This window comes from Rhipicephalus microplus, chromosome 9 (assembly GCF_043290135.1).
Source record: "Rhipicephalus microplus isolate Deutch F79 chromosome 9, USDA_Rmic, whole genome shotgun sequence".
Taxonomy (NCBI): Eukaryota; Metazoa; Arthropoda; class Arachnida; order Ixodida; family Ixodidae; genus Rhipicephalus; species Rhipicephalus microplus.
In genome coordinates, this window is record NC_134708.1 from 55076901 (window position 1) to 55089150 (window position 12250).

Sequence of the window (12250 nt, forward strand, 5' to 3'; positions counted from 1 at the left end):
CTGATGCTAGTTTAGAGCAAAGAGCTTCGATGTGACGCTGCCAATAGATGCTGATTAAGAACAACGCCAAGATAGGGTATGAGTCAGTGCGTTCAAGGGGGCATTGATTTAAATACTGTGAGACAGAACCATTTGGACGTGAGTGGAAAACAGTATATTTATTTTTCCAGCATTAATGCTTAGTTTATTGGCAATGAACCATCTTGAAAGTTTAACAAGCTCAATTTGGACTTTTTCCTGTAGTTCCTAGATGTTTTCACCTTTATTTATCATAGTGGTGTGATCAGCATACATTGATATATCAGCCAATTTTAATGTTTGGGGCAAGTCATTTATACATACTGTGAAAAACAAGGGACTGAGTACTGAACCCTGTGATACTCCAGGACTAAGATACTGAGGGGATGATGTTATGCTGTTCATATGTACTATTTGTTTTTGATTATCAAAATAACTCTGAAAAAAAATGAAGTTCATTGTTGCAAAACCCATAAGCACTTCAACTTATTGAGTCAAATGCCATAATCAACGGTGTTAAAAGCCTTTATTAAATCTAGAAAGAAAACTACCACTAGTTGGTTATTATGAAGAGCTGTGTTTAAGGTCCTCGTTATTGAAAGTACTGCTGTGGATGTAGAGTGTTTAGGTCGGAAACCATGCTGTTGCAGACAAAGTACATGATATTTTTCAAAGAAAGAATGAATGCGCTTAGCAAGACGTTTTTCAAAGATAGTATTGATAACACTAAGAACAGATATGGGGTCTCCTTCTTTGAAGATCAGAGTCACTTTAGCGGTTTTCAACGTCGATGGGTAAATTCCCACGTGCAATGAATGATTGAATAGGCTGATTAAAATGGTACCCAGTACGTATATTAATGTTTTCCTTAACCTCACAGGAAAACTGTCAGATCCTGCAGCCTTTTCAATGTTTAGTTTGTTCACAGTATTAAGTATTTCATGCAGCTCAATGTCGCGCATTTTGAAGGAATTAGCGATAGGAGCGAAGCAGTGTGCAGGCAAGTTGTGAACGGGAAGTATCTCTTCAAGACTAGGACCTATAGTTAGTGAAATATGTATTGCAATTTTCAACTGTACTTTCTGTTATGTTGTCAGGAACAATATGCTGCTTGCTAGACTGAGAAATTACCTCGTTCACAAGTTGCCAGATCCTCTTAGAATTGCCTGCCCGGAGTTGTAATCAGCCCGGAGTTGTAATCTCTTGTCCTCTTACACAGAACAGATACTGTTTCATTGTGAGCTTTTTTATAATCACTTAGGTAGTAGCCATTGCCTTTGGTGTGCGTCTGTTTATGATACCAGTAGTCTTTCACTTCAAGTACATGGTTAGTCATTCGTGCACTAACAGGCTCATCATAGGAACACTTCCAAATTTCACGTTGGCTTTTCTTTATTATATCTTTTAACAGTTGCTTTAGAGTATAGAATTCAGTATTCACGTCATCATGATATACTGTATCTGTTTGGCTTGCCAACAAAAGGCTTTGGGCATGACTATAATCAATCTTCATCAATATTCTTGAGGCCACGTATTTTTATCTGAGTTATTGAAGAGTATACGTGGATCTGTGACGTCAAAGAAAACCAAATAAATGTATAAATGCGATCTATGATGTAAGACCATGTAAAATAAGCAGTCTAAAGTCTTATTTACATACTATAAGTATGAAAAATATAGATAGTAGTTGAAGGTGAAAAAAAATTTTCAAAAATTGAATGGCGACGTATGTAGTCATCGAGAGGCTGGTAATTATTACTGGCTGTTGTGCCTCCAAGCAAGGTTTGAAGAATGAGCCTCATTTTTGGCAAATTCTTTTCTCATCAGAAGTAATCAGTTGATTGCTCAAATTTTCAAACCTGTATAATAACGTAGGACTTGTCTCAAGCTTGGAAATCATTAGTGAGGGCCCCGTCATAGCATATCATTCAAGGTGCTATACAAGGTGTTCCAAATGTCACGCAGCACAATTAAAGAAACAGGAATCTAGTTATGCAGAGCACACTTAGTGCATATCGTTTCCGGTATGCTGCAGTAGGCACTGCTAATTTTTTTTCTTAATGAGGTTTAGTTAATTGGCCCTAATTATCTTTCTAGCTCGACAAGTAGTCATCTAATCGTTCAAATGTCAATGAGGCATATGTAGGCATGTTCATATGACATCTAGCTGCGCTATTTTCAACAACGTACTAATCGCTTGCTCGCTTCTTTCTTTCGGCTAATGAGCAAGACCCACAAAATCTTAAAAGTGACACATGACTAGATTGCAGCACACATCAGGAAGCAGTGCCCTCAAACAGGATCACTGGGAGCTTTGAGCAAGTCAGTGCTATGCTCCCACCTCTTGTGGGCGGCAGCGTAGTCGCTTGTGATTTCTCATATTTCGTGTGGTTCCTTTACCACACAAGGAAAAATGAGCACGTAATTAGTATGCCGCTGAAAATAGCACTGTTAGATATCATTTAAACATGCCTACATATGCCTCATTGACGTTTTAAGGATTAGATGAGTACTTGTCAAGTCAGAAACATAATTAGGACTAGATAACTGAACCTCATTAACAAAAAATTAGTAGAGGCTACTACAGTATGCTGGGAATAATATGCACTAGGCGTGGTTAGCATAACAATGTTCCTCTTTTTTTTTTCAAATGTTGCTACATAATATTTGGGACACCCTGTATAGAGGCTATACTCTTGTTGTCAAGTCGTATTGCAAATTGTAATCATTTGATGAGTCAGATTGGAATGTTGTAAAATGAGAACAGAAACTCGTGTGACAGTTGAGTGTAGCCTTTAAAGGTTGAATAAAATAGCGTAATCTGTTTTCATTCGTATAACCTTCTCAATCATTATCTTGGCTTCACTTTTCAACAGACACCGTATCACAAGAAAAGGAATGGCTGTGGAGGTTACACTGGCCGTTTCAAGCTATTGTGGAATGCCTACTGCATATACTGTTGCGGAGGGCCCACCATGCCTTCTTTGAGATTTTTTACGTTTGCCCTGTCTAGCCACAAGATTTTTGTAGGCATATACTACATAGGCACTTTCTGAAACACAGCAGAATCGACTTAATAAATTCTTTGCTGAAAGTTTAAGGAATCCAGGGAAAACCCAAGTTCATGTTGCCATGATGTGTTCAACTTTACAGGCAAAAGTTTGGCGTCGAACTGGCGCTCGGAAGTCCTGTGACGACGCTGGTGGTTCAACCGGCGAATGCGGGCACACCTGTCGGTCAGATCAAGGTCCGTTTCCGCTTCCCGAGAATTCGATCTCGAGGTGAACACCCGCAGTGCGTCTTTTGGATGTTTTCATCCACGTGAGTAAACTCTTAAGTTGTTAGTATCAACTACTGAATTAACACAAATACAGTGCAAGTCTTTTCTTTGCAACTGCCCGAAGAAGCAGCCCACATTAGCTTTAACGACGTCACTTACAAAGGATAAACTGAGGCCTTGCATGAAGAGCATTAATTCTATACCTTCGCTTGATTCTTTGCCACGCACTTTGCTGTAGCAGGTTGCACGTTAGTTTGCTAAACGTCACGATTGTGTTATGGCTGTCAGTTTTTGTAATAACATTGTTGTTGCATCTTATTGTCTGTTTAGTTCAAAGGTTTCCCTTTACATTATTTTCATGGTCACTTTGCATTTATAAAATTGAAACAGTGGGCCAAGATTTATACAGCAGTTTTGTCACTTCATGAACTGACAAGAATCACCGAGGAGGTAGTGGTGCTCATGTCTGAATTTATGATGCTCACTTAGTGTCTTTTTTCTCTTTAAATATACTTAAAATTACACTCAAACCTCAATATAACAAAATACTGGTTATATTCAAAGTGACCAATAGCTATGCAATAAATGCAATGTTACATATAATCATATATAAAGAATTTTTATATATAATGAAGTAGTTTTATGGCAGATATGACTTTGTTATAGAGAGGTTCGAGTGTAATTGTTTTTTGCTAAAGTGACCATTGGTCGTAAAAGCGCCTTTTCTAGTATGCATCCTTGAACGAAATAAATGTCTACAGCATGGAAAGAAAGAAAGGAAAACAACATGGGCAAGCATCTATCTATATTGCTTTCCTCCTTTCTTGCCCATTATTTGCTGCATATTCGAATACGAACTTGCACAATCAATTTTTTAGCGGCGTTAGGCTTTAACAGAAAGACACTGTCTTAAACGTGACTCGTATCAAGCCAGGTGCCAGCTCAGCTATCACTACCGCGATTCATACCCGACCCTACTGAAACAGTGAACTTTTTTCTCTATGTGTGTTTTTTTACAAAGTGGTCGCGGCAAGTGGTCAAGCCGAGGCTGCAAGGTTGAAGGATTCGACACCGCCTACGTCAACTGCTCCTGTGACCACCTCAGCAGCTTTGCCGTTCTGACTGACATTGTCAGTCGTGAGGTAAAAGCTCGTCTGACTTTTTTCTTCTCCTTTTTTTTTTAAATTAAGATCTGGGTACAAAGTCTTCATTGAGAGTCTGACTAAAGGAAGCACTTTTGCTTCACGAGGTACTTCACCAGTGCATCCCCTGTAGTCTGTGTTTATGAAAAATAGCAATTAAGCTATGTCTCACTATGATGAACATAAACTTCAGGAATTATCAGACATTACAAACTAAATTACTAGTTTATACCATCATTGGCGTCTTTATTAGCATGCCTTGTTGCCATAAGACTGTAGCAGCATTAAAAATGTTGAGACAACATTGAGGCAACACAGAGATGTTTATAATGTAGAACCAACATTGCAGCAACTTTGCGTGAAGTATTGGCGTTGTTAGACATGTAATAAATCCATGGAAACTGTGCAAGGTCTGGAAGGCAAAGCTGCTCGAATGGCAGCTTGGAGAGATTTTCGACTGCGATATCTTGACACAAGCTGTGAGCGATTAGTCAAAGTACACATTTTCACAAAGAAATAACAACAACAATATTAGTAATGACAATAAATAAATAAACAAGTAGAAATAAAAATCGGCACACAGTGAGAGGTGAAAGATTACCCACAATTCGAGTTTAGCTACGATTTTTTTCTACTTTCTTGGCAGGCTTTAAACCCGAAAATATTGTCCGGGCAAACTTCTGTATACCAAAGCCAGATCTGCCATGAAAATGCTTTGTTATATCCGAAAGTTTTTATAAACGTATATTCTTAACACTGTATAACAAGGCTATTCTTCACTTCGTTATAATCCATAATTTGTTATACACTCAAACCTCATTATAACAAAGTTGTATATTACACTAAAGTAAGTTTGTTATACCCGAGAATTTGTTATATTGGTTTATTCCTAACACTATATTTATTGTAAAACTATTTTTCATTTACTTCGTTACAATCAATATTTTGTTATATCCTGTTTCGTTACATTGAGTTTTGAGTTTATCAGGGTTTGTTGTATCGAGGCTTGAGTGCATATTTATCTGCTACTGTTCACACGGTATGCTCTGCCTTTCTTTCTTTTTGTAGCACTTAGCCGAGGTTTCCACAGCGGAAGGAGCGGTTGCTTGGTCTGGCCTCGTCGGCGCGCTGGTCATGCTCTTCCTGACGTGGCTCGTGCTGAGCCTTCTCCGGGGAACCTGCACAAACTCCAACTCGATTCATCGAAACCTCGTTGGCTGCCTTTTCGTCTCTCTGCTTCTCTTCCTGGTTGCCCTCAAGCTGCGTCGAACGCTCCTTTACCAAGAGGTCAGTGTCAGTGGCACAGCGGTCACCGACGGTAATGGCAAACTATGCAAGTGAAGTGACGTGCTTTGTAGCCATAACGGTGTGCAGGATTCCTTTTCAGGGGCACAGAGGTTCATCGCCCCCCCCCCCACCTTAAGTCAATGTATGGAGCGGAAATTGCACCCCCCCCCCCCCCCCATGTTCGTACGACACTGTCACATTATGTCGCCGACATTGGCAGATCGTTGATGTCATACTTTGGAAACCCCAGATGTACAAATCTGCCTCTGGTAACTAAAATATGCTCTTTTATTTCCTCTATTGTCACTTCTTGTTTATTAAAAGCCTTGTAAAAACTTACCGATTTTCTCTTATTAAGTGTACTTACATTTGTAGGGGCTGGTGTAGGTTCATGGAGGTAAACATAGCTCTGTATACACACTATAAACAGTAACTATGAATCATTGCGCATACGAAGCCTATTTACTGATTGTACATATGTAAAGCAGCTTTCAAAGTTTCTATGCTCGAAGTATGTGTAGATGCTTTTACAATAGCTAACAGAAAGATACGCTTCTGATAATATAACAAAAAACAGACACTGTTACCATGTCCTAAATGTGCCACACATTCCACAATATTGAGAACCAGCTCATTTTCTCTCCATGGCCTCCTAGATGAGATATATGCTGGCGGGTGCTCGTAGTGCACCGGGAATCTCTGAAGCAGCATGCTGGGATTTACATCTCGTAGCCATTGACCACAGAGTGTCTGCGCTGTCTGCTTAGATACAATAATAAATAGAACATCTACCAGTTTTGTCGGAAGAGCACTTCAATGTTACAATCAAAACCACATGTATCAAATGCACATGTAACAAGTTATCGTGTATGTCAAACAGTTGAAAAATTTTTTGAATATACTTTCGATATAAAAAATATTTTATATAATAAATCATCCATATACAGAACATTTTTGTTATTCTCTTCAGACTCTCTATATCCAGGTTCAACTATACACACTACCTACCGATAACCAGCTTTGCCAAAATAGTCTTTGAGCAATTAGTCTCTGAATAAATTTTTTCCTCATCTGTCATGCTGTTTTCATGAAGGTAGGCCTTGCTGTGGCACAGGCAGAGACCTTATGCTGCTTTCCGACAAAACTCGCACGTCTTAGTGGCTTCCTTTCAAGCTCCCCGATTCTGCAGTTCCCATGCAAGCTGCTGGCCATCTCTCTGCACTACGGCTTCTTGTGCGTTTTCGCCTGGCTCTCGCTGGACGCGGTCCACCTGTACCGCATGCTCACCGAGATGAAGGACGTCAACCACGGGCACATGCGCTTCTACTACTCCCTCGGCTACGGCGCACCTGCTGTGGTGGTTGGGCTGGCCGTCGGCGTGCGAGCTGACCACTATGCTACCCACAACTTGTGAGTTTCCTGGAATGCAATTGCCTTATGTCTGTCTTGCCACAAACTGAAGCATCATGTAACGTGGTTAGTTAATTACTGGTTAGGCCTTTTTTTTTGTGCGTGAAAAAAAGCAGCTGAAGTTATGCTGTGCCAGACACAAGATGTTAACTATTCATCTGACATTAGTAACTTTCACACAAGTGGTCTTATTATTCATGAAAAGTAATTTGATAAACAAACAGCATGCAGCATGGAAAGATGTAACACCATCCCTCCAGCACTTCATCAATCTAGCCCCCCCCCCCCCCCCCCAGAAAAAAACACTTCCACCTTCGTATTTTATAAAAATGTGCTTAGGGATCCCCTGCAACCTCGTTTCTGTAATTTCACTTTGAAGTATTTGAAAAATGTTCTATTCGATTTGCACTAAAACATTAATATACAAATTCACTTTGCACCAATAATTTAACTGTTTTAATAGCTCTAGTTTTCAATCATCTGATACCGATATATACTTTTTTTTATTACAGTTGAACCTCTCAAAAGCAAAATCACCGGGGAAGCAATTTAGTTTGTTCTCGTGAGAATTTCATTGTTGTAAAAGTAGAAAGAAGATATGTGCACATCAGTAACATTGCACAACCCAAATTTATTTCAAGAAGTCGCCCATAATGCTCTGTTTCATGTTGATTTGAAGCAGCTTCATGGCTCAAGCCTCGCAGTTTATTCAGCTTTACATAGCTTTGTTATTGTTGTAAGTGCTGAGGAAGACAAGAATGATGACAAAAGTGTCAAGAACTTCACATGCACTTACTTTTTTTTGTTACTTTCCTCAGTCTCGTCATTCCTGATATTCTTTGCGGGCACTTGAAATGTGATGTGCTGATGTAGTTGACAACAGAGGCATTAGCAAAAAATTGTTCTCATGGAAAAAACAAAAAAGCATCGTTGTTATCACCATCATTCAATCAAATGTAAACAGCAGTGGTTGCACAAATGTTTGCTGGCGAAAACGAATGTGCCCGACTTGTCGAATGAGCAGTGCTGCAATTTTCGAACTTCTCAGTTCCAAACTAGCTCAGGGGTAAAAGATAACGTTGCAGATTGCTACCTAAAACGCTGGTTATAGCGGCAGAGCTTTTCAAGGTCTCTTCACTGTTGAGAGCATTGAACTCTGTGGAATTTCGTCGGGGACGCCAGATTTCTTCATTGCTGCGAGAATTTCGCTTATTGAGGGTTTTCATTATTGAGAGGTTCAACTGTAATTTTTTGACAATGGACTATTTTACCTAAGATACGTGGGCGCCGTCATCTTAAACTGTTAAGCCGATGTTTTCTTGTTTTCGTATAGTGCGATTTGAATCGATAAGGTCACGAAACATCACACACACCAACCCAACGATGCTTATGCATGAACGTCTAGCATAATGCTGTTCGGTTGGATGTTGAAAATGCAAAGTGCAAAAGTTAACAGCCGGACATGTTGGCACTGAAACCCACCCGTAAAATAGTCTACAGTTTCATAAAGAGTAAGCTGTGGAAGCACAAACTCCATGAAAGCACTCATCATTTTTAAGCTTATTCTTTTTGTTTCTTTCTTTGAAGCTGCTGGCTTTCGATGTACGAGAATATTGTGTGGAGCATGGTGGGACCGATCTGCGTAATGGTTCTGGTAAGCTGCATCACATTATTTGACGCTGTAGTGCATGCTCATTGAATTGAGCGTCAATAGTTGAGGGTCAGTAGTTAACCAACACCTTTTGTCATCTCCATGCAGGCTACCCTTGTGATCTTCTCGCTGTCGATACGGGCGAGTGTCCAGATCAAGGACACAGTGATGGACTTTGGAAACCTGAGGTTAGCGAAATGATGAAACGAACCAACTGTGCACGATGTGAACTTTAGATTCGCTAGCTTGTCTGCCTTGAAAAGCGCTGCATGTGTTACATGGCTAAAGGGGGGACAAAGAAGTTCCGTATTTTCTCTCCTGTAACCTGCCCCTCCATATAAGCAGCACCTACAACTACAGGTTTTCCCGCTCACTTTAATCCAAGTGCCAGCCTAAATAATCCGCACGCCATTGAAATAATCTGAGCGCCGAGCTATTTAATTCATGTGCCAAACATTTAATCCAAGCGCCAACATATTTAATCCAAGCACCAACTCACTCAGGCCGCGTTCCATTGAGTTTAATCCAAGTGCCACCGTATTTAATCCGATTGCCAATGACTTTAATTCAGGTGCCAGTCAGTTTAATCCATGCGCTAGAAACACACAGTTAGCCACTATATATAGTATAAATGTCAGAATAACGTAAACGTGGTGTCACAGCAAGAACTTTTCCCTCAGCTATACTTGGTAGCGCTTATGAAATGAAGTGCGCATTACGACTTCCCCTTAACATTTTGGTGTTATAGCTTCAAAATAAAAAAAAACACAGTAGTAATTGCATGTATGGGTACTTAAATGTATTTGCTCATAGAGTCCATGTTAGTCTTCATTGCATTGCGACTGCTTCATTCCGATTAACCATCTACACCATCGCATATGCATAGATTCGTGTCGTCTGCTGAGCAGACGGCATTTGGCTACTTATGCGCTGAGGCTACCGCAGTCGTCTGCTCAGCCCAGGGAGAACAGTGACCGACAGATGATATCCATTCGTTCTTGAAATCAGAAATAACCACTTAAAAATACCAAACTTGCATTTATTCTGGTTCATGTGGAAATAAGTTGTTATAAAAGCATCAAAGTAGATACTCCGGTTTTCATGTAACAGACGATGCTTAGTGTAGCTGAAGCGTGTTTACTTGAAATGCGTGTTTTCATACGGGAACATTTGCAGACGAAGAGAGAGCTTTGCTTGAAGTCATGGCTGGACGCAAACGAGGACCACATTTTAAGAACACCGACGACCTCGTCGAAAAAACAGCAGAGTATCGGTGGTCGACAGGGCTAGGATTGTGGATGTTTACAGGTGTGGCGGTAACTTAAAGCAACTGGCCGACTCTCTAGCCATCAACATTAAAACAGCAAGATCGATTGCCGCTACCGACAGAGAAACATCAAAGCATGGTGGGGGTTCAAAAAGGAAGTTTGGAGATGACGTCGTGAGTACCTTGAGACGAATTGTCGACGAAAACTGTACATTTGCATTGAAGCAAATAAAGGAGGCCCTGGAGAAAGAAATGCCAGGAGTAACAATCAGTGCAAGCACAGTCGACCGCTTGCTGGATGCCCACTGCTACTCGATGAAGCTAGTGACGCAGAGGCGCACAGATCGCAACCGTGACGATATCAAGCACAGCCGCATGCTGTACGCGGCTGCAGTCTGATGGACCGCGTGTTTGCCGCTTCTATTTGGATGAGACTAACTTCAATATCTGGTGTTCCAGGAACTTCGGCAGGGCAGCTAAAGGACAACCAGCTGTGCACATGACCACAACGACAAAGGGAGTGAACTTGAACACTATAGCATGCATGCCCGCAAATGGAGTTATTCACTGGACTGTGGTGGACAAAGTTCATTGGGTTGTTTTTAATGACTTCCTCAGTGATGTTTCGGCCCACGTAGAACGTGATGAGCCAAATACCGAAGCTCTATTCCTTTTTGATAATGCACCTGCTCACGATCGAGCAGAACAGGCGGCTTTGGCTAACTCCATGCACTCTATTAAGCGCCTGCCAGCGTACAGTCCTTTCTTTAACCCTATAGAAGAAGCCTTCTCGAAATTCAAGTCACACGTGAAGGCCTACCTGAGCGAACGTCGTAATTTAGTTTTAGTGACACCACAAGGCATGACGAAAAAGGAGCACAGGCGTTCTTTGCTGCTGGATGCGGCTCGCCACTCGATGCAACAAATACAGCGCGTGGACTGCGCGGCCTTTGATCGGCACAATTTCTCTTTCGTGCCTGCCGCTTTGCATGAAGATGACTTATGAACATCCGTCTCCGAGCCCTATGAGACAGTTCTGTTTTAATAAGTACACTAACATGTGCCTATGTTGCATTTCTAGAATAATTAGTAGTAATCATTCTTGTTTTCCTGTATATGTATATGTATGTATGTGTACACACACACAAGCTTCGCAGGACGTCATCAACGGCAGAGCCACAACCGGCGCTAGACAAAGGCAAGCGATGTTTCACCATCTCGTACGTACCCATGTCTACATCAGACAACCTGAACTCACTAAACAGGCAGTCATTGACTAATTATTTCGAGCGAGTTGCACCTGCTCAAGTGAATGAAATTCGCATAAATAGCAGGAAAAACATATTGTCAGTTGATGTGACAAACAAAACCATTCTTGACAAACTGAAGGCCGTCACGCAGCTCGGAAGTATTTCAGGTTGCGCGTTTCTCGCTCACGGGAAAGGAACAACGACTGGCGTGATAAATGACGTCGACGCTGACATCACAGACGCTGACCTGCAGAATCTTGTGACGTCGACAGTCAAAATCGTGACCATACGCCGCTTCGGGCAGTCTCGCTGCATCAAACTAGTATTTGATTCTGAGACTCTGCCCCCTAGCGTGAAGGTTGGATACGTGAGACATCCCGTGCGCCCTTACGTGCCACGGCCTTTGCAGTGTCACAAGTGCTGCAAGTTGGGACACGTCAGCGCAGTGTGCAAAAGTGAGACAACTTGCCAGCGGTGCGGCGGGTCTCATAAGGTGGAAAACTGCGATACTGCTGTTCCATTGAAATGCCCAAACTGCTCTGGTGCACATGAAGCAACGTCGAAGGAGTGCCCGAAGATCAAAGAAGAAATTCGCGTCCTGCAGAAGATGGTCAGAGATAACTCGACACACAGAGAGGCAGTCACGTCCATCCGCCGACACAGACGTCGTCCAAAACGTAGGCACCAGCGAAAGCATAGTGGACATAGGAGTGATGCATCACCATCAGCAACAGATGAACATACGCGTATGCATTATCAGGCCGCTACACACATGTATGCACCACGTCCCAGGGATGCAGAAAGTGGACCAACGCCCGCGTTGCACGCCGATGCTTCAGATACTGAGTGGCCTTCGCTACCGACTGGAACAATAAAAAAGACCACATCATGGGCTGCAACTTCAAAGAGGGCAGAAAATGATAGGCAAAACACTGAGAAGAGCCA

General features: G+C 41.6%; 1 protein-coding gene across 3 annotated transcripts in view; it reads left to right on the forward strand.

The window, feature by feature from the left end:
- The window catches only part of stan (Protocadherin-like wing polarity protein stan), a 78277-nt gene that overhangs the window by 48593 nt on the left and 17434 nt on the right, over positions 1–12250 (forward strand). For all 3 annotated transcript variants that reach the window (XM_075873680.1, XM_075873681.1, XM_075873679.1), the window contains exons 22-27: positions 3172–3339; positions 4320–4440; positions 5509–5727; positions 6917–7137; positions 8725–8791; positions 8897–8976. In XM_075873680.1, coding sequence (XP_075729795.1) covers positions 3172–3339; positions 4320–4440; positions 5509–5727; positions 6917–7137; positions 8725–8791; positions 8897–8976 — 876 coding nt within the window. The remainder of the gene's footprint in view (positions 1–3171; positions 3340–4319; positions 4441–5508; positions 5728–6916; positions 7138–8724; positions 8792–8896; positions 8977–12250) is intronic.